Source organism: Battus philenor, unplaced genomic scaffold (genome assembly GCF_028537555.1).
Source record: "Battus philenor isolate CCGP_79_NKW_IND1 unplaced genomic scaffold, ilBatPhil1.0.hap1 SCAF_8, whole genome shotgun sequence".
Taxonomy (NCBI): domain Eukaryota; kingdom Metazoa; phylum Arthropoda; class Insecta; order Lepidoptera; family Papilionidae; genus Battus; species Battus philenor.
This window is the reverse complement of record NW_027181748.1, coordinates 12,003,788-12,027,164: the sequence shown is the minus strand read 5'-3', so window position 1 is coordinate 12,027,164 and position 23,377 is coordinate 12,003,788. Positions and strand designations below refer to the sequence as shown.

General features: G+C 34.9%; 1 protein-coding gene across 4 annotated transcripts in view; it reads left to right on the top strand.

The window, feature by feature from the left end:
* LOC137931696 (uncharacterized) overlaps positions 1-23,377 on the top strand; it is a 70,709-nt gene that overhangs the window by 45,689 nt on the left and 1,643 nt on the right. For 3 of the 4 annotated variants that reach the window (XM_068775182.1, XM_068775180.1, XM_068775181.1), the window contains 5 exons: positions 12,979-13,062; positions 16,132-21,568; positions 21,644-21,810; positions 21,910-22,121; positions 22,875-23,065. In XM_068775182.1, coding sequence (XP_068631283.1) covers positions 16,157-21,568; positions 21,644-21,810; positions 21,910-22,121; positions 22,875-23,065 — 5,982 coding nt within the window. In that variant the 5' untranslated portion in view covers positions 12,979-13,062; positions 16,132-16,156. The remainder of the gene's footprint in view (positions 1-12,978; positions 13,063-16,131; positions 21,569-21,643; positions 21,811-21,909; positions 22,122-22,874; positions 23,066-23,377) is intronic. The other variant, XM_068775183.1, reaches the window with a different exon arrangement.

Genomic DNA, 23,377 nt, shown 5'->3' with positions numbered 1-23,377 from the left:
CAAACTATGGCCGCCTAGTTTTCATTATTTTTTAAAGTATTGCAAAATAATGAAAACATGTTGTTCTATCGTGTAACGCGTCATTTTAACAAATCATAAACTTCAGAATTGATTCTTTTTTGGGTTGCCTACAATTTATTGAAAATATCAAATAGCGAAAAGTTCAAAACTTTCGATTATTTTTTTTGTCAAACTTCATTAACCTGATAACCTTGAAATATTTTAATTATGAACAATTATTATTATTTAATTATGAATTCACAATATAGCATACATAATTAAAGGTCGGCGTGGCTGGCACCCGAGTTATCTATTAATTACATAAATCTTACTCCATTTACAATGACAGCGGAGCTAAATGTGCCAAATGTTATCGCCTATTTGATAACATTGCCACGTATACGCTTCCGATGTTAAAATATCAAGACCGTTACGTATTTAAATAAACATCGTTTATTATTTACTTACCAGCAGACAATAACAGTAGTCGAACAGGGCATACCTCTGGACACAAGTCAGACGAATAGCGAAGCCTGTTTTTTTTTTGGACCAGACTACTTCCAAGTGGCATTCGCTGATTTCGCAAATTCTTGGCGGTAGGGTCCAGAGGACGCCTAGGTTAAGACTTCTTTTAAGATCAGAACACAAGCTCGAGGGCTCTCAGGGTAGCTTCTGCTCGCGCCGCTATATACCACTAAACCCGCTTGTATGTTCCCCTGTATACGGCGTCTTCCAAACCAGATTATAATGTTTTAACTTTATGAAAATTGATCTTAAGTTAGTTATATGGAGCATATTAAGGTTGATTAAATGTAGGTGTGCTTTCAAATGATGGTTATAGCACTGCCTTTCAACCAATAGACGTCCATTACAAGCCTCCGCTATTCACTTTCAAGTAAAGTATTGTATACCCTATCTAAAATTTAATAGTTTCAGAAATAATAACAGATTATATCCTGAACGAATAAAAATAATAAAAAAACTTTCCCTGCAGACTTTGTTACCAACAAAATTTCTGAGTGATTACTTTACACAGGTTGATTAAAAATAGGTTTGTAAACTTAAAAAAAAAGCCTATACTGAAGAATGAGCTACACATTTATCCCTTCAAAACTTTTACACCCAGCGTATTCAAATTGCTTGCCTTTTTGTATGTTTGTCTTTGAAATTTCAATTATAAAAAACACCGAACTTTTAAACGATAAAATTTTACATTACTGTATTTTATTGCAGCTTTTTGTTATTGTATTTTATAAAACTGCTTTGTAACCACTCTTTGTTACTTGAATTATTGAATGCAAAATTATTTTTTACTAAAGTGTCTTATGCAAGTTTTTGTCCAAGATAAAAAAAAATATTTTAAACAAATAGCTCCAGCTTAGTTCCGGGACGCAGGAACCGGCGTGACATTGGCCCGATGACCCACTATATTGTTTTGCTCGCTTGTCCTACACTCGTTTGCACTTTATCGTTTGCCGGACCTCCGATGTAAGAGATCAAGGAAGTGTTGCAATCTCAGTGTCATTGAAAAAACGTCGATAAAAATGTTAAGTACTTATCCACACTGTTATCTTGAATTCATTACGTCATAAGCTTTTAAAGCCCTATCACAGACTGAAATTCTGTGACTTAGGTTAATGAATTTCTTTTTCTGTATTAAAAATAGATTTTCATTCCATAGCCTATAACCAACATTATTTTGTAACTGTACTCTGTATTCTGACGTATTTAAATAAGCATTTCACAAATAAAAAGGGATTTCCCGTTTATTTTACTTCAAACCAACTTTGCGTTTTTGACCTTTATGTCCGCGTACTCGTACATACATTTTAATAGGCATTCTGTTGTCTCAGGGAGGAAAAGATATTTTTCGCGTTAAGTTTAGGGGTTACTCACAAATAAGGTTACGTCGAAGAATCTCTCGTATTGGTTGTGTTTTTCTTCGTTAACTATGTTTAATTCGTCTTAAAATGATCATGCTCTGTATTTACTATGTACATTTATCTAAATTACTTATTCCAATGTTTTCTGAATTAATCTTGATTAGTTAACTAACTTTTTCTATTCAAGGTTCAATGTAATGTCCGTCTGTGTCTTTATATTATTACAAGGACTACATAATTTTCTTAAGTTTGAATCTTCAAATGATTTAAATATTTGCTTACTTTTAAATTTTACCACCCATCCAAAAATTATTTATTAACAGACGTCCTGTCTATCATCTGGAATATAAACAACATTTCTTCTCGCAAGGAATGTTACAGGGACTCAATATAGTCTTATCTGATGTAACTGTAAACCGGTCTGTGCGTTAGCAAATTATTCGCTTATAAACAGCTATTGACCTACTGACACACAAACACAAACCGTGGAAGGCGAACGACTTAGTTGCGTGTCTCTGCTTGCCTCGATAACGGTTCGAGATACTTTCGTAGGCTGCTCGATTTGAATTTTTTTAAATCAAACTAGAAAGGAAATCGTACATACTTTAACCTCGTTTTGTGCGCGTTCAGCACATGCATTGTACGCAGTAACATCGATTACGTAGCGCATGTTACCAGCACGAATATTACTTCAAAAAACAATTTACGCAATCAAGTTTTACTTTTTTATTGTGTTTATGCAACTCGAATTATAACTGGCCCTCTTATTATAATTACATTAGGAGTATTTTCGAAACTTTCTCCTTCGTTATTCGACCTTCTAAAAAAACATTTAAAATTATAAACACAGCGAAACTTTTGAAACTGACCACTCTTAATAATCTTACATGTTTTAAATATATTAGAGAGAAATCTAATGTATTCTAAATGTTTTTAATAAAATAAATTCTATTCCAATAGCCTCGCGTATTCAAATCGGAATTTGCAAATAAACATATAGCGAATAAAAAACTTCGTATTGAATTCTGAATGCGTCATTGTATCAAGGATATTATCAACACGACGTCGGTCAAAGATAATGAAAGAAAACAAACTATTGCGTGCAGCGTAAACAGACAAAACCAGTTGTATCTTTATACATGTGAATGTTGGAGACATTCCAAATGAGCGAGCTCTAGTTGTTACAAACCTTAAAATAGCAACCGTGGCTGTTTGATAAAACGGCCTATTTACACTTCAATACCCGTACTTTTGACTATCGTTTATTTACGAACTCATTTAAAGTTTTAAAATCGACGGCGATGGCATCAAAAGATGGAAATTAAAATTATTATGCAGAATTAGGTTATCTGTTTAAAAATAAGTAATTCGATAAACAAATTATTCAAATAATTATAAAAAGGGTAGAGAATCAACTCTACATTAAACATAAAATACAAGTACGAATATGATAAAGGAATTCTTGTTATCGTAGAAAGAAAACACTAGTACGCTGAACGTTGATTTGTTTACATAGTTGTATGTTAAACGACGCCATCCGCTATTTATAGTAGTTGCTAAGTGATAAGCAGTGATCTCTGAGCGCTATTGCGATATTAACGTCAATTTATAGTTGAAATGATACAGGAAATGAGGTTTTTTTGATGGGATGTACATCGAGCGATGGTTATAAACAATGTGATTCTAATAATAGAGGGCGTTAGTTACAGCGGCGAAAAATAGAACGAAATATGTGGGCCGCAGGCGCGAACGCATCGGATGCAATATCATTCGAACATCGAGCGCGTATCGTAGCGCTTGTGCTCTATGTATACCATTTGCCTGTGTGTGTATACGCTTGTGCTGATCTAGTACATTAGAGATCGTATTATAATTGCCCCACCAATCCGGTCGGACAAGTTTTATTACCCATAAAAATGTGATCCTTTTGATTCTTATATTTTTATTCAATACACGCAAATATTTTAACTTCCATAAATGTCTGATAATGCAATTCATTGTGATATCATTCTTTATCGAATATATTAATAAGTTAAACATAGGAATGTGACACGTGATTAGTAAATATATTCTGGTTAAAAATTATTTTTTCCTGGCTTACACCGTCCAAGTAGCAATTATAGATTCCGCGAGTTAGAAGAGGCAGGGAATAGAGGTCTTGTCTAAAACTTCTGCTAAGGTAGCGAAGCACGAGAGTTCTCTGAGCGGCCACAGCTCGAGGATCCGCTACATACTACTGTTTTACAGGATTGGGAAATCCCAAAAGTCTTAGCCAGTCTAGGAGTCACTTCATGGAATGACTAGGCACAATGCTCTCAAGAGAGAAATTCGTCTTAGGTTGCCACATGTCGATAATACCCATTTAGCAAAAAAATAACGGTAAATTAAAATTTAATTATAATGTAACTGTTTGTGGTATTATATTTATTATTTCAAAACGGTGAGAATTTTTTTCTTGCAATTCGTATTATTTAATTATCAACAACATTATTCCGTGAGTTTATAGTCGTAATAAAAACAAAGGAGGTCATTGGCATGTAGCATGGCGACATATACAGGTCCTCAAATAGGTGTTTACTGTCCCATAAGCGTTACGTTTTAGCTTCCGGAGATTTAGATTTTCATTATACATATGATCAAGTAGTTAATGGAATTACAGAATAAATCCATAAAGCTGTGCCTTAACTTGTCTATGTTAAACCTTTCAAATTAGCATCAATATGAAATAGTAAAATTAAAAATCTCTTATGAAATCTCTAGCTTATAAGTTCTAAATAGCTCGTAGCGTATACACGAATAAACAAGTGATTTATTTACAAAATCGAATGTGAAAATACTTTTGCAAAATACAATGCTATTTTTAAAGATGATTAATTTGGAATTTCTTTCCGGCAAGGATTTTGAGATTCTTGCCAAGATTCGGTATTTTTTTTTCTTTAAACTGGCAACCCTGGCGGAGCGAAGCGGCTGATTAGCAGCAAGAGAAAGTGAAAGCGTCTACATATCCAGCTGTTGCATTGCTTTAAAAAGTCGATATCGTTCCACATACGAGTGTTAATTCTGCTCTGTGCTCGAGTCGGCGCGTCGCCAGCGTCCTTATTAATTCGTTGCGTTACGGTGTACATTCGCGCACGAAATGTATTTTATATATTTTGCAGTTTTTGATTATATTATTATTTTATATAGTAATTGGTTATAGTGTACAGGTATTAAAAGGGGAAAACCTGTAGTTTATTTGTCATTAAAAAGCCTGAAAATATTTATATCTATTTCCAATTACCTTTAATAGAACGATCACTTGAAAATATGGTAGATCATTTTTTTTATTGGAATGCGACAAGTAATATTTTCTGGCAGTTGTAAGTAGGACAAATAGTATACAAAAATAATTTTTAACATGTATTAATCAGAATTTGGAAACGTTTTTTCTTATTATAGTTTTATTACATTATTTATTTCTGAAATCGTTTATTTTTCTATTAGTAATGCCATACATTAATTGAGAGCAAATGAATTATTCATTCATCCCTGTAATGCTTTTTCACCTGTAACTAATGACACAATATTTAGTGGGATACAAAAGGTATGATACTTTTTTATATCGACATTAATAATCGATTCCTATCGATATATGCGACAAGCCAATAACTTCTGGCCGTATAATCTGCAGTACCAAATTATTAATTATTAATTCTTATATGTAATATTCCGCGCTTAGAGAACCTTTGATTTTTGGATAGAATGTATTATACATTTATTGACAGAATAATAATTATACATTCGCCAATTAAATTTTAACATCTATTACCAATCAATCGTAACTGTTTTTGTATTACAAAAGTATGTAGTTATTTTTATGTGTATTATAAGTATTTTAATGGGTATATACCATGGATTTTCTATCTCCATTCCCTTCTATCGCTTGGTAACCAACGGTTACATTTTTCCTTGGCAACCAATGGTTGTCTGGAAGAAATTGATCCGTTTTCTTTAAGAATACCGCCATTTGTATTTTATCTTTTGTCAATTTCATAAGTTTTTCTTTATTGCGTTCATTTAATAGGTAAATTAATATACGATCATGAGTTATATGACCATCTATTTATAATAATTTTGTCAATATCCATATTTTGTAAAAAAAATTAAAAATAAATGACGTCTTACGTAAATATCACACTTTTATAATTATAATTGCTATTTATCGTGTAATTATCGAAACACATTAACCACTTTACCTTATAATCAGATTACTTTAACATTTATTAATTATTCTAGTCCTTATATTAAATATTAAATTTGGAACGTTCTCTGCAGCGCGTGTTGTGGCTACCGCTGTCAGAAGAGCAATGCCCCCGCTAGCCCTCCTATCTATATTTATAGATTTTTTGAAGTACCGTCATATTTTATTTGTAGTTAATAAACTAAGCCAACTTTTAACTATTGATAAAATAATTTCCTTTATTATTTTAAAGTTACTAACTAATATTTATACTACTTTAGACAGCTGCATTATATAGAATTGTCTTAGTTCATTTTTTTTTTTAAATCTTTAATTATTAGCTTGTTTTTCTTATTAGCTCCTCTTAGACAAACATTAACAAACGTGAGACATGATGCTGCGATGTGTACACAAAATATAACATTGTTTATCTTTTTCGTTAATACTTTAACGGTAAAAATAGCTCAAGTACTCGACCGGTTGGCAAGTCTCACACATGAATATGGTACACGTGACGAATGTACTGCCCACGGGCAAAGTTTACCTACGCATTCAACTGATCAGTTTGATGGTCAAATCACTGAACGGAGACGGAAGTATCTAAATAGCAACATTTTGCTGACGTCCTTGCTTTGATGTAAACGTTTATTCTGTTAAAGCCATGACTGGTTTTTATAACCTTACAAAAACCCAACAATCGGTAAATAATGAATTAAGTGTAAAGAAAATATGTAGTATTATAAAGTTTGTAATTTACAAAGGTAGACGAAGGAATTATTTCGCAATCGTAGAATTTTTCGTGTGAAATACATTGTGACGAATAAAAATGTTTAATAAAAAATACAAAAGACATGTGATATCCATCAAACCGCTTAAGGATAATGATGGCATTTAATTTGAAAATATATTTAGTCGAAAATATATTCTTTACATATTTTTTAGAGACCAATCGATTGTGATATCTATTCTATTTACATGTTAGCTGTCTAAGCACCGTGCGATAGAGACAACGCTCTACAAAATCCCATACCAGCCGTTCTTTGTCATAAATATTACAATCTTTTAAATAATTCAAATTTTCCCGTTTTACCAGGTTACTACATGCCATATAGTTTATAATGGCAAATGTCCGTAAAATAATTTGGAGCCTCAAGTAATATCCACGTTTTTTGCTTCACCACATAAGTGCTTCAGAAAAGAATTTTACCATTTTGTTGGTTGTTATGTTTATCAGTGATCGTTGATAGGTTCACGTGATAAATTTTACCCATAACGTAATTTACTGTAGGGGAAAACACCTTCATACGGGCACGTTTTCCCCGATACGTATTTGTCTACAGAATCAATTATATTCACCCCATATAGTTTTAGGCAGCGTGACCGAGGGGAAATTTCATAATTTTCACTCCCCTGCCAGCCCTTTTTGCTGTAGGCATTGGGACGTGCTCTAGAATAGGTGGTAGGAATTAAACGAGCTCCTATCATAACTGAGTGTTTATGTAAGACTCATAATATTTTATTTTAATTATTTAACGGATTTCGTAATGTCTAGTACATTACGATCTATCTCATCTTTATAACAAACTTTAAAAAGACTGTATTTCAAAGGTATATTTCATTAAGATGTTTGTAGATGAAATAACGTAATTGCAATGTTTTAAAAACAATTATATACACGGGGATTGGTTATGTTTTTAAAAGCTTTGAAGGGGCATATGTATAGCTCGGGTGTCATCAATAAACTTTAAAAGCTTTTTTCACTTATTTCCAAACATTCTGTATAATATAATCTTTCTGAAGCTTTATTGGAATGCTACAGTTCAATAAATTTAAGCAGTACAATGTCTATAGGGACAGATAGTACACATTTAAAACATACATACAAATAAAAATTTTGTATTTTGCATAAGGTGTACAACTTACACTTAATTGAGAGCAAATACATTCAACCCTATCTTTTAAGTCTATCATTCTGTATACAGTATGTTTTAAAATATATGAATGCAAAACTAATATTAATAATGCTTAAATAAGTTGTTTTCTAATATTATTTCTTCCCTCAACTTATTCGGAAGTGAAAAAAGATTGTCCTTGCTTAACCCTTTTTAGATTGGAAACACATTATCTGAATTTAATGTTTTACTTGATTAAACTTAAGCCACTGTGAAGTAGTCTAAATGAAAATTAACGATGTTTTATTATTATTATTTGAGTACATTAAGCGTTTGAATTAAAATGTATTCGCTTGTCTGACTTTGTGTAATATTTTTTGTCGTCATGTCGTTCATGTTGGTTGAAACGGGACCTTGAAGTCATAAACGATGTATAATAATTTCTTTATAACAATATCAGATGAAAATTAATAGGCTTGTTAGCGAGATTAACCTACGCCTTACGAAACGGACATCATTTGGGTTAACTCGTATACGAATGTAATACTCGGTGCGAGTAGTTCTGCCTCTGTTGCTTTCAGTGATGGTTGCGTCGTGTCAGGGCCGAAACGGATTTCATTTGATTAGAGATTGTCCCGTTGGTTGCGTTACTCCGGGTGTGACTTAAACTCGGGTTGTGCCTAAACTCTTCAGTTAGTAATCTCGCCGACTCTTATAGGAGCCTTTTTCTTTTCAGCTTATGGACGCCCATTTCAAGGTATAGGCTACTAAGGATCGCCACTATGACCGGTATTTTGCTGCCCACATCCAGCGACTTTAACTATGTCGACAGTCCACCTGCTTGGAAGGCCTAACCACATCGCGTTTATCGTATCGTGGTCGTCACTAAAGAACCTTCCTGTTCTAACGGCTATGGGTAGCACGACTAATGTTCCCCGACCACTGCCACTTCAAAAGAACAATCCTCAGAGTTACGTTGGTGACCTTGGTTTTTCTGCAGATCTCCTCATCTCTGATTTGATCTCGCATACGAGTCTTCGGTCATTATATACTCTATAGGAAAAGAAGACTTTCAAAGTTCTCACTCAGGTGATTACTTCTATGTGTCTGAGCGTAACGTCGTAACATTTAAATTCGAAGGTACCTAAATAAAGGCCCAATCTCCCGCCCTGGATATTGAGTAACAAGCTTTGTTTACATAGCAATGACGCTCTTACGTTTTTGAAACATGAAATCTTGTGATACAGCGTTTGCGATCGACACTTCGAGATGCAAGATGGCATGTCTCATTAGCCCAGTTTCACTATGAGAGCTTTCAAACCGGTAGATAGTTATTCTTCCATACTATCTGACGAGCTAACCCCGTATTCACTCACACAACTCCGTTTCACCAGATATATTGAACGTAGTTAGCAAGGTAGGATCGATTATACACACAAAAATCGAAATTACATTCATTTTAAGGTTGTGATTTATGAAAATTATGTAATCGCTTTAGTGAAAAAGCGACGATTTTAGCTGACGTAGTTCTTGTTATTTCAGAGCAAGTGAAAGTTAACAAATATTTCACGTGAACGAAGTGCGGGTTCTAAATGAATCAACAATAACAAAATACCGATTCCAATGTATTTATATTATTCGAATGGACTATGCGTCACCGTTTCGTGGAAACTGAATAACATATTATGTTTCTTACGACAAATTCCGGTCAAAATATTTGTAATTCATCAGAATTTACCTTAACTTGCCTGTTCATATGTATATCTAAATCATATACACAATAATTAGAGACTTAAATTGCAAGAGTCTAGTCATTTTTAAATTTTGAACGGAACGAAACGAATAAAATAGTCTGAATATAATATTTGATGTTGTTGATGTTATAAATGACACCACTCTAAATAGCTTTACCAATTAGATTCCGTAAACTATTCTAACATAATAAAAAGACGATAATTATGATATAATTACAGCCTTTTTTCTCAAAACTAATTGACTTTAGAAATTCTTTGTTATTAGACGTTTTGTTGTTTAAACACGATACCTCTGTTCAACAGAATATTGATATGATTCTACGTAGAACATGGCATGTGATCGACAAAGAATGGCGGTATCGACCATGCAAAAATATTTCTAAATTATTTATAAATATTTGTGTAGTATATTAAAATAGTTTTTTTAAGGACTCTATATTTGTATGGTTCGTAGTATTACTATTACAATTATTTTTTCCGGTGTAGAATTGGGACTTAATTCGGCAAAAAAGGAAAAAAAATAGTTACACGTGCATGTTTGCATAATGATATTGAAATGAATTGTCTATGTTCATTAAAAAAATTGAGGAATCATGTTTCACCGACGAGACAAAAACCGATGGACTTACGATTCACCTTGTTTCGCGCGCGTCGAGGTCAATGACCCGGCACAGCTGTGAGCGTTGTACGTAAATAGTTGCACACATGTGTAAACAGCCGACTTGTTTGTGCGTCCGTTGAAAAATTGGTTTATGTAGAAAGGCCCGCACGCTATCGTGACCGTCGTAAATATGAGATTATGCTAAATTTAATATAGCGCCACAAACTATTTAAAGATCTAGGTTATGAATGTCTCAGGAAATTTGGTTATAGGACAGCTATAACATCTAATGTTATTTATTTGCAAGGATAAATTAAATATTTTATTTATTGTTTCATGTTTCTACCATATACTAACCTGTTATCAACCACTTGTTTCGGTATCTGAACGGATCTTTTCATGAAGTGTCCCATTATCTTTTGTTACCAATGGCGTTGTGGTATCATTTATTCAAAGAGCATTTCAACGTAGGTCGCCTTTTCATAATTGAACTCGCAACTTACGTCGAAATCATTGTCTATGACCACTACCATTGCTACCACTGCTCGTCTTATTATTTGTTAAAATTTAATTATTAAAAATTTGTTAAAATACAACGGTATTCATGACCTTGTCGGTTGTCGTGACTTTGATGTTAATTGCACTGAGTGTTTCAGTTATATTGTTGAAGAAACGCAAACCGCGTTGGTTAGTTTTATTGTATTAGAGAGGGGGGGTTTTAATTTCCCTTATTACCTGTCTCTGTCTGTTCTATTCTTTTTCTCATCCCGCTTTTCGTACTTCATGTTAAACTCTTAATACTGTATTTACATGTGTATATATATATATATATATATATTGTATTACATGTAGTACTAAGATTGTAGAAGAAAGCTAGTAGGTTCTTGCGTGGCGGCTGTGAGTTAGCTGATAGAAGAAATGCGGGTAGACCTCAAACTAGGTAGACCAACGACAGTCAATGTCGCGGGTAGTCGCTGAATGCGAGCAGCCTAAGACTGGTCATCCTGACTATCTTCAGGGACGGCTATGCCTTGCAATGGGCGTCTATCAAATAATATGATAATAAATAGATTTTTTATGTTACAAGTATTTTCGGAATGTCGAATAATCGATAATAACAAAGAAGGTTTACTTTATTAATCGTGCTTGCGATCGTGTGTCAAGTATCATAAATCTAGTTCTGAAAAGTTTTATTTCACTAGAGCTTAATTCGAAATTCAAAAAATATAAAACTAAGCTAAATCCGTCTAAAAATTAATCTGAATAAATGAGATGTACACATCAATTTTAAGTTATCATAAGTACGGTTAACAAAAAGAAACAAATAATAATACGTAAGTTATTGAATTAATGGCATTAAACGACTAATTAATGACAATAATTTAAGACACATCTATTAAGTAATTTATTTAATTGTACAGTTTTGTGGTTTTTTGAATCGAAATAAATAAAAACGGTATCAATAAGAGTTTGACGCGGCCTATTATATAACAGATCTGCCACAACGCTATGCAAAGTACTATTATGTTGTTTTTTATTCAACAATATCAACGTTTTACAAGTCAATTCATACGATGTGCTGAATCGGTTGCCGGCGGATGTGGATGTAGGCCAATGTCCATGCACATCCACATCAGTAGGAATGTATTTACGAAAAAGGGCTTTTTATTAACCGATTTCATTGTTGTCTATTTTGACATTGACCTTTTAATGCATTCGATGAAGTCAGCTATTTATTATACAGAGCGATAGATGTAAAAGCTTTATAGCTTTTAACACTAAATATTCTTCTATTCTTTTATTACTTCTTTTGTATGTTTTATGATGCAGTTAACTTAGGATAACATTCCACATATATGATAAAGCTAATATAAAATTAAAAAAATAGCCATATTCTTGTTTTTATTTAAAATAATACATGATTATTAAGAACAACCATGACTTTACTTTATTTAGACTTTTGCAAACAAAAAAAATAACAAAATAGTAGAATTTACTATTGACAGTCAATAAATATCAAAAGTAATCATTTACTTTTCAAAAAATTTGATTACAGAATTAGTATAATGATTAATGATATTGATTATATCTCCGAAAACATTGTTATTGCATGTTATGATTTCTTAGTTATCCAATTTTCTAGCTTTATTAGAATGAACACCTCTATAAAGGCAAGCTACAAGGGTTCCAAACGCGTACTGATCTGGTAAAAGTTTACAACAAAGTCAGACGGTTTTTTTTATAGTCACTGTCTATATTAGTTGTCAATATTTTGCAATCTAGATAAACCTAAAAATTGTAGCGAATAACTTTACAGAAAACATTCTTTAGCCATTTTTATATTAATATTACAAATGCTGTTTGTTCTAAATATTTTTTTTCTTTACGAAATATGTGAGTGAACCCGAGAAATAAAAATAGACGTATGAAAAAATTATCTTTTCCATCGAATCGTTAAAGGTACCTGGCCGGTTGAAGTTAGAACCTTTATAAATATCCGAGGCAGGTGGCGTATGTATCAAAGACGCTTAGAGAAACGTTATATATTCTATTTTTAAATAACCTTGCTTACAGATCATCGAAACGTTGATGTGCATGCATGCATTTAAATATTTATATATTTTTGCAGGCGGCGGAAATAGAAACTGCGAAGTCATGAATACATCTCCAAATAGTCACTCGCATCAAGCAGGGTAGCAGCTCTCGTTTCAAGGTAGGTTCCATTCTAACTCATTCACTTACAAACTATCTCTTTGTGTTCCTAATCGATTTCTAATCTACCGATGTCTGACCATACATGAGTTAAACTTCGCAACTTTCACTCCAGATATACAGAGTGATTGGTTATTGTTATAATAGCTTCATAGTGGTGAGAATATAGCTTATTTGTCAGTAAAAAGCTTAAAAGCTTATCCACCTATTTCCAATTGCTATATAAAGTGGTTGTTATGAAATATGTTACATTAATATTTTTTTAAATAAGATGCGATAGGCCAATAACTTGATAGTACAAAGTCTGTCTGACACGTAGTAAATAATAATGGATTATGATATGTAGTAATACGAATTTTAAAACGCTTCTTATATTACAATTACGATTTTAATTATTTCCGAAACCATTAATTTTTAAACAGGGCGTATCATTTATTAATTGACAGCAAAAGTAAAAATATATTTACCGCTTTAAAACTTTTATAACTATAACCAATCATCCTATATCAAATCAAATCATATATTGACAAATAAAACCTCCCACATAGATTTAAGGCCTATATGTTTTAAGTATTTATGATATGAAAAAAAAAACTATGAATTCTGCTGATTCAAACATTACAATGAGGCATATATTATCTGCTAAAGTTCTTCTTAAATAATGCCTGAGCAAATTGCGTGGAATTTAATTTCAAGCAATACCAATTTATTATTGATTGGTTCGTCTATTTTTTTTCCTAATGTTATTATTGTAATTGTTATTGTTATTTTAACTAATTACCTTACAATTCTTTCTATTAATCGATTGCAAGGGAAAATCACAGTTCACAAAATATATATGTAAAAACGTATCTTTTTAATAACTGTTAAAATAAAATAAAGCAATGAGAATTGGAGAAGTTAGATCAGGATAGAACCAAAAATAAAACTGTTAGATTAGTTGGCTACATTTGCGCTCGGCTAAAAGTGCTTTATTTTTTAACGAAGGCAACACTTCTCCATCTATCCATATTATAATATAATATATATAAGTATGTAAGTACATTGTAAAGTTAATTTTACACATATACGTAGTGACACGTGATATACACTAAGAATATGATTATCACGCTAAAATATACATAAATCTCAGTCTTTCGTTTACATAATTGGTTAAAAGTGTAAAAGCTTTAAAGGAGTGAATGTATTAATTGTTTAATTTGTCGGCAAAATATCTACACATGTTTTACTTACTAATTTTACATATTTCCAATTATCCGCTATGAAATTGATCACTCTAAAATCTTGTACATTAATCTATATTTAAAACGGGCCGATAACTTTCGGCAGTACGAAGTCTCCGAATAAAATTCCGTTTTTTTACTATGTTGATATAATTAATCATTATTTTTGAAACCATTGATTTTTTTGATAGGATGTTGTAAGGCAAATGAGTTATACATTCTCCTCTTCAAAAATTATTCAATTATAGCCAATCTCGCCATATATTATTTATATTAATTTTGGATCTGAATATAAATTTAAAACGTTCTAGAATAGGATCTATTGTCATTCTCGAATTATATTTCGCTGTCCTGTTGATAAATGAGTCAGACGATTGAAATATTTCTCACTCATCCAGGGTCATTCGTCCCGGTACGTGTTCTATTCCGAGTTACACGTTTGTGATCACTCGCGCATTTTGATCATCACTTTTTATCTATTTCATATTAAAACTGTTTATTTGATTTACATATATATGTGGTTAATGCAAATTCATAATAAAAATATTTCCACTTCTACATTTTCGCGACATATTATCGAACGAATGTGAACGAGTAATAAACCATGCGAGTGTGAGCGCTTGTTATACACGTGTATCTTTTAAATAGGCTTTAGTGAAGAAGTACATTACGTCACTTGTTGAGCAGAACTGGCAACGTGTTAGCTTTTGTTTGTTATTTATTTACGCATCGTTCCTCCCCGATAAATACGTACGTATGGTTGGTTATTCTTGGCATTTTTCCCACTCTGACATATTTTACGTTTATATTTGTACGTCTAACCGGAAATTATCTTCTTCGTTGATACGTTACCGCGTATTTTTGAATTATTTGCTGAGAATAAATATTAAATATTTTTATTATATCCAATTATTGTGTCAAAAATATTCATAAATGGACGAAAATTTAACATGAAAAGTACAAATCGATCATGCCAAAACAAAATTTATGTCATTATTAGAAGCTTAAAGGAAATCATTAAATTGTATTTTACATAAAAACTGATCCATTATGTACAATACATTAAATCACATCTGAAATATCTTTATGAAATATGGTTAACGGCTGTTGTCACTAATCTAAACCTCCTGCAAAGGATTTAAAATAAAGAATACGATAGATAATAAATTAAAACTGTATTAACTAACAATGATAAACATAAAGAAACTTTGCATATACAATATATGTATGTTGTATTATCAGTTAAGCGTAATGTACGATCGCGTTATAGGTATGACGAGGACGAAAGGTTGATTGAAAGCCACGTGGCGGCGATGGGTGGCTTCGTCTAGGGATGCAATCGATTGGGGCGGTCGCCACGGAGACAGCTTCCGCCCTTTGCTTCCCGGACCTCACTGCATCCGACAACGCTATACAAACAAATCGCCACATTGACTTACCTTCAGTTCAATTTGAATTCGACCTAACTCTATCAGTCATAAAGCATATATTAAACGAGTAATGTATGTACCGTAGTGTAGTGTACCTTAAAGACTTAGCATTGTTTATATAAATATGTAATTGATGGCGCTAATTAATTCGCGTTTTAGGGCGAGGTGAGTAAACTTTATAGTGGTCCGCTTACGTATCGCGGAAACATTTCATTGTGTGCGTGTTTACTTGGCAGACGGGCGAGCGAGGGCGAAGTACGCACAAGGGCAACTGGCGTGTAACGACCCCAACTTCGAAAACTTTACGCTCAATATGTATCGCTTTGTAGTTTATCCTGAATAAACCTTTTTGTATTCTCATAATCAGGTTAAACTCGTTTGTAGTTTGTAAAACAAAACGTCTTTTTTTATTTTCAGACGGTGCGCAGACGTAGTGCATATTATGGACTACGGTTTTAATAATGTGGTGGAAGGGACGCGCCAGTACTTCATGGGGCTACCCAAACAAGCTCAGGCCGAGGGCAGTGGCCAACCCGTATGGCCAGCGGGTGCGCCTCCACCAGAAGAAGGCGCGCCGGCTCTGTCCGGAGCTCCCGCGCCTTCGTCACGTCCGCCGTCGGCTGCCGCTGCTCCGCCGTCAACTCCAGGACCCTCGCCTATCGCTCCACCTCCGAGGCCTCCATCAGAGCCTATTGAGCCTGAGCCTCATATAATTCATAAAGCGACCGTTATGCGAGAAGCCGCTGAAAAAAGGCGCGAAATGCCAGATCCAGACGACGAGGAAGAAGCAATGGGTGCTCTTTCACCGCCTTCGCATATCATTCGCAAGCCCACGCCGCGTACGTTGCCTTCGCCCGCTCCGGCGCCGGCTGCGCCTTGTCCTTCCCCCGCAAGGCCCCCGTCTGCCGCACCCCTTACGCTTCCGCCGCCAAACCTATCCGAACCACAGATAGAACAACACGTACAATACAGACCGTCCGTTCAGCGAGTACAAACGCCAACGGTGAGGCCACCGGACCAATACACCCCCAGCAGGCCGCCGGATCCGTACTCTTCGTCGCGTCCCCCGGAATCATATTCACGATACCAGTATGAATCTACAATTCACGAAAGCGGCAGAAGCTCGAACGGTCCGCCGGTACCATCTCCTCAGCCAGCCACTGCGCGACACAGTCCACAGACTTACGCAAGACTATCAAGTGTGTTACCGCAGCATTCCGCTACGCGTCTCCGCGAAGCTGCAGTGCATAGCCCACCGACGTCACGCTATCCCATGCAAGCCGCGCAGCCCCCTCCACCACACAATGATCGTGTTCCTCCAATACATCACCCACAAACAACACCTCCGACACAAAGGGTGGCTACGTTAGATGGACGTCCAACACAAGCTTATCTGCCACTAGTCCATCGACGGGAGTCATCGATCTCACGCGCCTCGCATTTTGAGAGACATCCGCCGATTCCACAAAGGAAGTATGACCCTCAACAGGCATATTCTGGATACAGACCTACACTCACAACGCCACAGCCTATGCAAAATCATCGCGTCGAAACGCTTCCTCAATACAAGCATAGTGGCATAGAAGTTCTTAATTATCCAGCTAGACCTCAAGACCGTGCGCCTCCTCAAACCTTACCAATTAGCAATGAAGTTACACGGGTAACCCCGCGTGTAGGCTTCCATAGTAAAAGTAGGTCCGTTGAGAGCAGACCCAGTTACCAATATTCCTCGCCCTCGACATCTAGTGTACGATACGCACCAAGTGCGCCTATGCCGGTGGTCCATAATAATACCGCACTTCAGCCAAGAACACCATACCGTCCAGCTGTTGCTCCAAAGAAAAACTATGAATATTCAGGAGCAAATCAAGTTCAAACCTCACCTTCTCGATCATCAATAAAGGCTGGGTACGCTAACCAGCAAACACGAATGACTGTGTCGGTAACATCACTGGTAAATGAATTGAATAAAACCAAACAAAAGAGGGAATCCCCTCTAGACCTATCTGTAAAAACTGTTAAAAATTCTGCAGATTCTTCTACAACACAGGACGATAACATAGATTCAGTATCTTTGGAGAATAAAACACTTCAATTGCAATCTCGGCCAAGCTCAAGTAATCGAAATGTACCACCATTACCAGGTTATGTTGTATCTCATAAAGTAGATTTTGCGCCTGATTTTACCCAGTACCGCGATAGAAACACAAATCATAACTGTGCTACTCCTCCTCAATCTGTTCGTTATAATGGAGCTTACGAAACTGCAAGACCGGTTGCCGAAAGAGTTTCGTATCCTGTAGAATCTCGTCATCAAGTTTTTACTGAGCGTAGTAAATATAATGGTCCTGTTAATCCAAGAGCTGATTATGTTCCTAGAATAGATCTCACTAGATCAGTCGCGGATGAAAGACAAGCAGAAAGAATTCGCGAAGATCCTCAAATTGTTATTGAAGAACGTAAACGACTTGCAGGGCCAATTGTGAGTAACATTCCTGAAAAACTAGTAAGATATGAAACATGGACTTCAGACAGTCGAATAGAACGTATGTCCCAGTCAGCCCGTGAACAACACGAGTTGATGAGCCGACCCGTATACAGTTATAGCAGTCATAAAAGGTTTGAAGCCTATCAAAATGATCAAAAGAGAGTTGTTGCTGCAAATATGTATCGTGAACAACATCCACATACAAGTCAAAGGCACACGCGTAATCTCTATCCGGATAAGATTAATCGTGAAATAAGTGATTATCACGCTCATTATCACGACAGAATTCCGTCTAGTAGCCGTCACGTAATTCAAAAAATTCCGAGCCATAGAGATGTGCATCCTCATTATATAGATACACAAAATGGTCCCGCAAATAAAAGCGTTTTAAGTATTTTGCGTAATAGTTTAGAAACTAAACAAACAGGATACGTTGAACAAGGAAGACCTACGCGGCAAATTCCTGATCTCATCGTCATAGATGACATAGATGATTCCGTTATTGAAATAACAGATTTAACAAAAGACGGCGAAGTCGAAACAACAAATAAACTTAACACGAAAGGCCAAAAAAACCAAACTGTCGCCACACTAAGTCATCATATTCAAATGCCTAAAGCTGTAGACTCTATAGCCCGTGACTCAGATTATCAAAAATGTGAAAACACAGACCCAAAAAGTAAATCGCCAGAAAGTGATGTTGCTTCTAGAATAAGAACTAAAGCAGAATTAAAGGTTATGCCACCATCTCAGGATAACAATCAAAAGCCTGACAAGCCGCAAGAAGCAGGGACTTCCGATTCAGACAAAATAAAGTTACTTCCAAAGTCTCAAAAACAACATCTGTTTAATCAAATCAGAGAAGACAACTTAAGATTGGAATCTGTAATAAAAAACGAAAAACCACTTGACGAATTTATCACTGATGTTAAGACAGAACCTATGAATATTGAGGAAATAGAAAAAGACGCTGTGACGCCTATTAAGACAGAAAATATCTTAGGAAGTTTAGAATCTGAAAGCTATACACCATTAGATGCGTCCCCGCCGGAAGATTTAGATTGGGCAAGTGCTTGTGACAATTTTATGGAACAACTTAAAACAGGATGCCTTCGTAAGAAATCTCATAGGTATAGAAATAATACATCGGAGACGGAGAGTGAAATAAAAACTCATAATTGCACGACTGACGAGTCAGTGGAAGAAGGTCGTGCAGATAAAACAACATCAGTCGTTGTTGAAATTAAACAAGAACCCGTTGACGATGTTGATAAAACGGAGACTGAAATAATTAATGTAAGTGTCAACGAAGAAACTTTAAATATTAATAGTCCTAATGAAAACGAAAACAACAAAAACGAAGGAAAAAAAGATGGAAAAGAAAATGAGAAACTTCCAAAACCCAAGCCACAAGGAAAAGGAAAAACTAAGTTAGAAAAGAAAGAACAAGAACCGACATGTTCTGGAACAGTTGTCGAAAAAGATAATGTATCAATTAAGACAATAATTAAAGAAGAAGCGGAATCTACAGACGACGATGAACCTCTTATAAAAAGTAAAATAATGAAAGAAAAAGTACAGCGGCAGCTTAAATATCAGATGTTAAAAGATTTATCAGAAAAATCCGCATATGTTAAACTAGAGTGTTGTGACGAACGTGTTAGTGTTAATACTAGAAAGTCTACAGATTCTGTACCAAAAGATAAATTAAATAAACAATCTAAAGGTAAAATTAACAGACTAATGACGAATACAAAAGCAAAACCATCATCTACTGATAGTAAAAGTGGGAAACAAAAAGATAATTCAAGTTCAGACAGTGAAGATGATGACATGAGTGTTGCAAGTAGACTCCGTGTACGCAAAGTTAATAAAACAGAGGAAAGTAAAAGTGAGCCAGCTAATAAAACTCCAACAAAATCATCTCCATCAAAGAAACATGACACAAGTAGTGCTAGCAATAGTTCTACACCAATCCGAAAACCTGGTTTTGGAGATGGTTCTGACTTCCACCCGGGCTGGGAAGAAGAGCTTTATAAATACAAGCGGTCTCTTCGTATGCCTACAAGATTAATAGCTATTCCTCGAGGGGGATCCGGAGGCCCATTTGTTAAAGGCACCGGGAACTTATTTTCACGAGGCTCAACTTCTCTCCCCGACTTGGACCCGGTGCCTTTATCTCCTGCGCCTTCGTCAGCACAATCTGCAGCCACGGATGATCTTTATGCTAGAAGACCGGACAAAATGACTTTAGACAGTGACTTAGATTCTAATTCTAGTTGTTCAGTACCAAACCGTCTTCACTACGATTCAGAAGCTTCGACATCAACTGTTTTTTCTGCCACTAAAGTAAAGAAGAAATCTAGCTCAATTGTGGATGTTTTAATTCAAAAATGTGGTAAAAAAGATGAATCAAAAAAGAAATCAAAAGATAAAGAGGAAAAAACTGCCAAAATTATTGTTAAAAATTCTAATGTCACAGAATTGTTGCCGACTCCAAGTTTGGGTCTTGTGAAAAATGGTAATAAAGGGAGACTAAGTACAAAAAAAGAAAAGCTTATGGAAGATATATTTTATTTAGGGGCATTTAGAAAAGAAACTGTAGCGGCATTTCGACATGCCTTTATCGAGAATACCGAAGGTTTAATAGGCGCTACAGAAGAATTTGCACCAGTCATATTAAAATCAAGAACGCGAACAGAAAGTAGAGTACTTAAACAACGAGCTACAATTAAAGAAGTATTTGGAGACGAAAGACCAGCATCTGCTCCACCGAGCTCCTTTCGAAATGAAGAAGTACATGAGCAGGAAGAAGAAAGCATAACTGAAGTAAAAAAAGAACCAGAAACAAAACCAAAATTTAAGTCACGGAAAATCCCAAAAGAGAAGCTCAAAAGAAGGTCTAGCTCAATAAGGGATGGCTTAAGAAGTACTAAATCGCTCAAACGTAACGACGCCAAAGGACGCTTATTGCGTTTAAAAAAGAGAAATAGTTTGATGAAAACGTTTAATACAAAACGAAAAGATTCTTCCGCTAATAAAGTAAAGAAAGAAAAGAGTCCTACTCCAGATAATAAAGACAATGCAAAAGAAGAAAACAACACTGCAGGGACTGCAGAAGTGACCACGAAAAGAAGATTTAAGCGTTTGTTCGGAAGGAGGAAATTCAGTTCGGGATTTGATTATATCCGCAAAAAAAAGAAGATGATAAGGAAAGAGGACAGTAATTGTAATAAAATACGTCGAGCGGCACCAAAGCCAAGTCCAGAGTCCGTCCACGATATACAAAAAGAAATTAAAAGTTGGTTTATTAATAAAAGTATTGGAGAAACCCACTTGCATAGAGCTGCCAGACTTGGATTTACCGTAAGTTGTAATTTTTAAACGTTTTGTATGTCGTTAAAAGATATTTGAAAGTATTAAATATCAATTGAATTCCAGGATTGCGTTGCCTATTGTTTAGAAAAAATGGAAGCTGATCCATCTGCGAAGGACAACGCAGGATTTACGCCATTACATGTCGCAGCTGCGAAGGGTCACGTCCGTATCGCTCGCTTACTACTGCAATATGGCGCAAATGTGTCTGCAGCCGCCCAAGGAGGAATCAGGTAACAATTATTAAGGCGGTGGTCTTACTTTTGTTCCATTTATAATTTCTCTTAAACACAATAGTTTGTGGTTATTGTTAACATAATATTAATTTCCAGACCATTACACGAAGCGTGCGAGAATAGTCACGTGGAAGTTATCCGTCTTTTATTGGCTTATGGAGCTGATCCCCTTCTGGGGACTTACGCGGGACAAACCCCAGAAGAGTTAGCTGAGGGCACAGCCGAGATTTTGCTGCGGCTGCACATAGCCGATGTGCAAGGACATGCGGTCGAACCCTGGAGGTTTCCTCCACTCACTGATATTACCGGTGAGTTGAAAGTATTAAAATTCTTAATACAGGGTGGGCCATGAGTTAGTTAACATTTAAAAAATTCTTATAATAAATCAATTTGTTAATTTACAGGAAAAGTTATCTCTTTGAAATTATTTTTTATAAATAATATTATCTAATTACTACTGAACTTCTGGGACTAAACTTCCGGTAAATGCCTTAGCGACAAGACCCCTTCTCGCGTCACGCACTTTGTGTTTGCTCAAGGTGTGAGATTTGAATGTTATCGAATTTTTGGCCCTTTAAAATATCGTACAAATGAGTTCAGTATTCAGTTGAAGCTTACATAGTATTAACTCACTACTTCAAAAATCGTGCGCCAGTAAACAGATAGTATATATTCTTTATCAATCATTGGATTAACTTTGTTTCATTTTACATTTATGGAGTTTACTTTTATTCCTGGTAGAGGTATGTACAATGTCATAAATAAAACTAAAGTCCAGTTTAAAGAGCACTATAACTATTAAAATCTCTTAAACTGGGCAACAATTTTCTCAATATATTGTTTATAGCAAGATTATGTGCTGCTATAAATTATTAATTATAATTTTTTTTTGCCTAAGTCGTAATCGGTAAATTAGCTCTTCATAGTATCTTTAAACACCTGTATTTAATTCTTAGTAAAATATTTAGTTTCTTTTTGAAGTTAATATTTCGATAAACCTCAACCAATAAAGCAAAGAAAGAACGTGTATTATATGAAATGAAATATAAATGAATTTCCAGATCGGGAAGAGCTCGGCTGTGACCCCCTGTTGTCGCCACCACCTTCCTCTCCGCCACCTCCGCCAGATTGCAGCATAGAGATACAAACCACCGACGCACCATTACCACCATTTTACAGTCTGCGGACCAGTTCTGGCCAACCGGTCGACGGTTTGTGGTGTTTGCTACAGGACATTACTAACGTATTACAGGTAATAACGCTATTATTGATTTTATATCAATGAAACAATGAAACAAATATTTATTCTTCCTAATAGACTTTGCAAAGCAACTTCGAAATGTCAAGGCATTGATGTAATGAACAATTAAGTATGTATTTATTAGTAGTATTATTCTCGATTATTGGTAGTAAATTATAAATAGTTGCTTAACTGATGACTCAATTAAATTACCTTTTATTTTAAGGAATCAATACGATCAGAATTATTTGTCAATGTCCTAAATACGATTTGTTCAAGTTCACTCTTTTTTAGCCAGGGCTTAAAGTTTTTGTTTTTAAATTT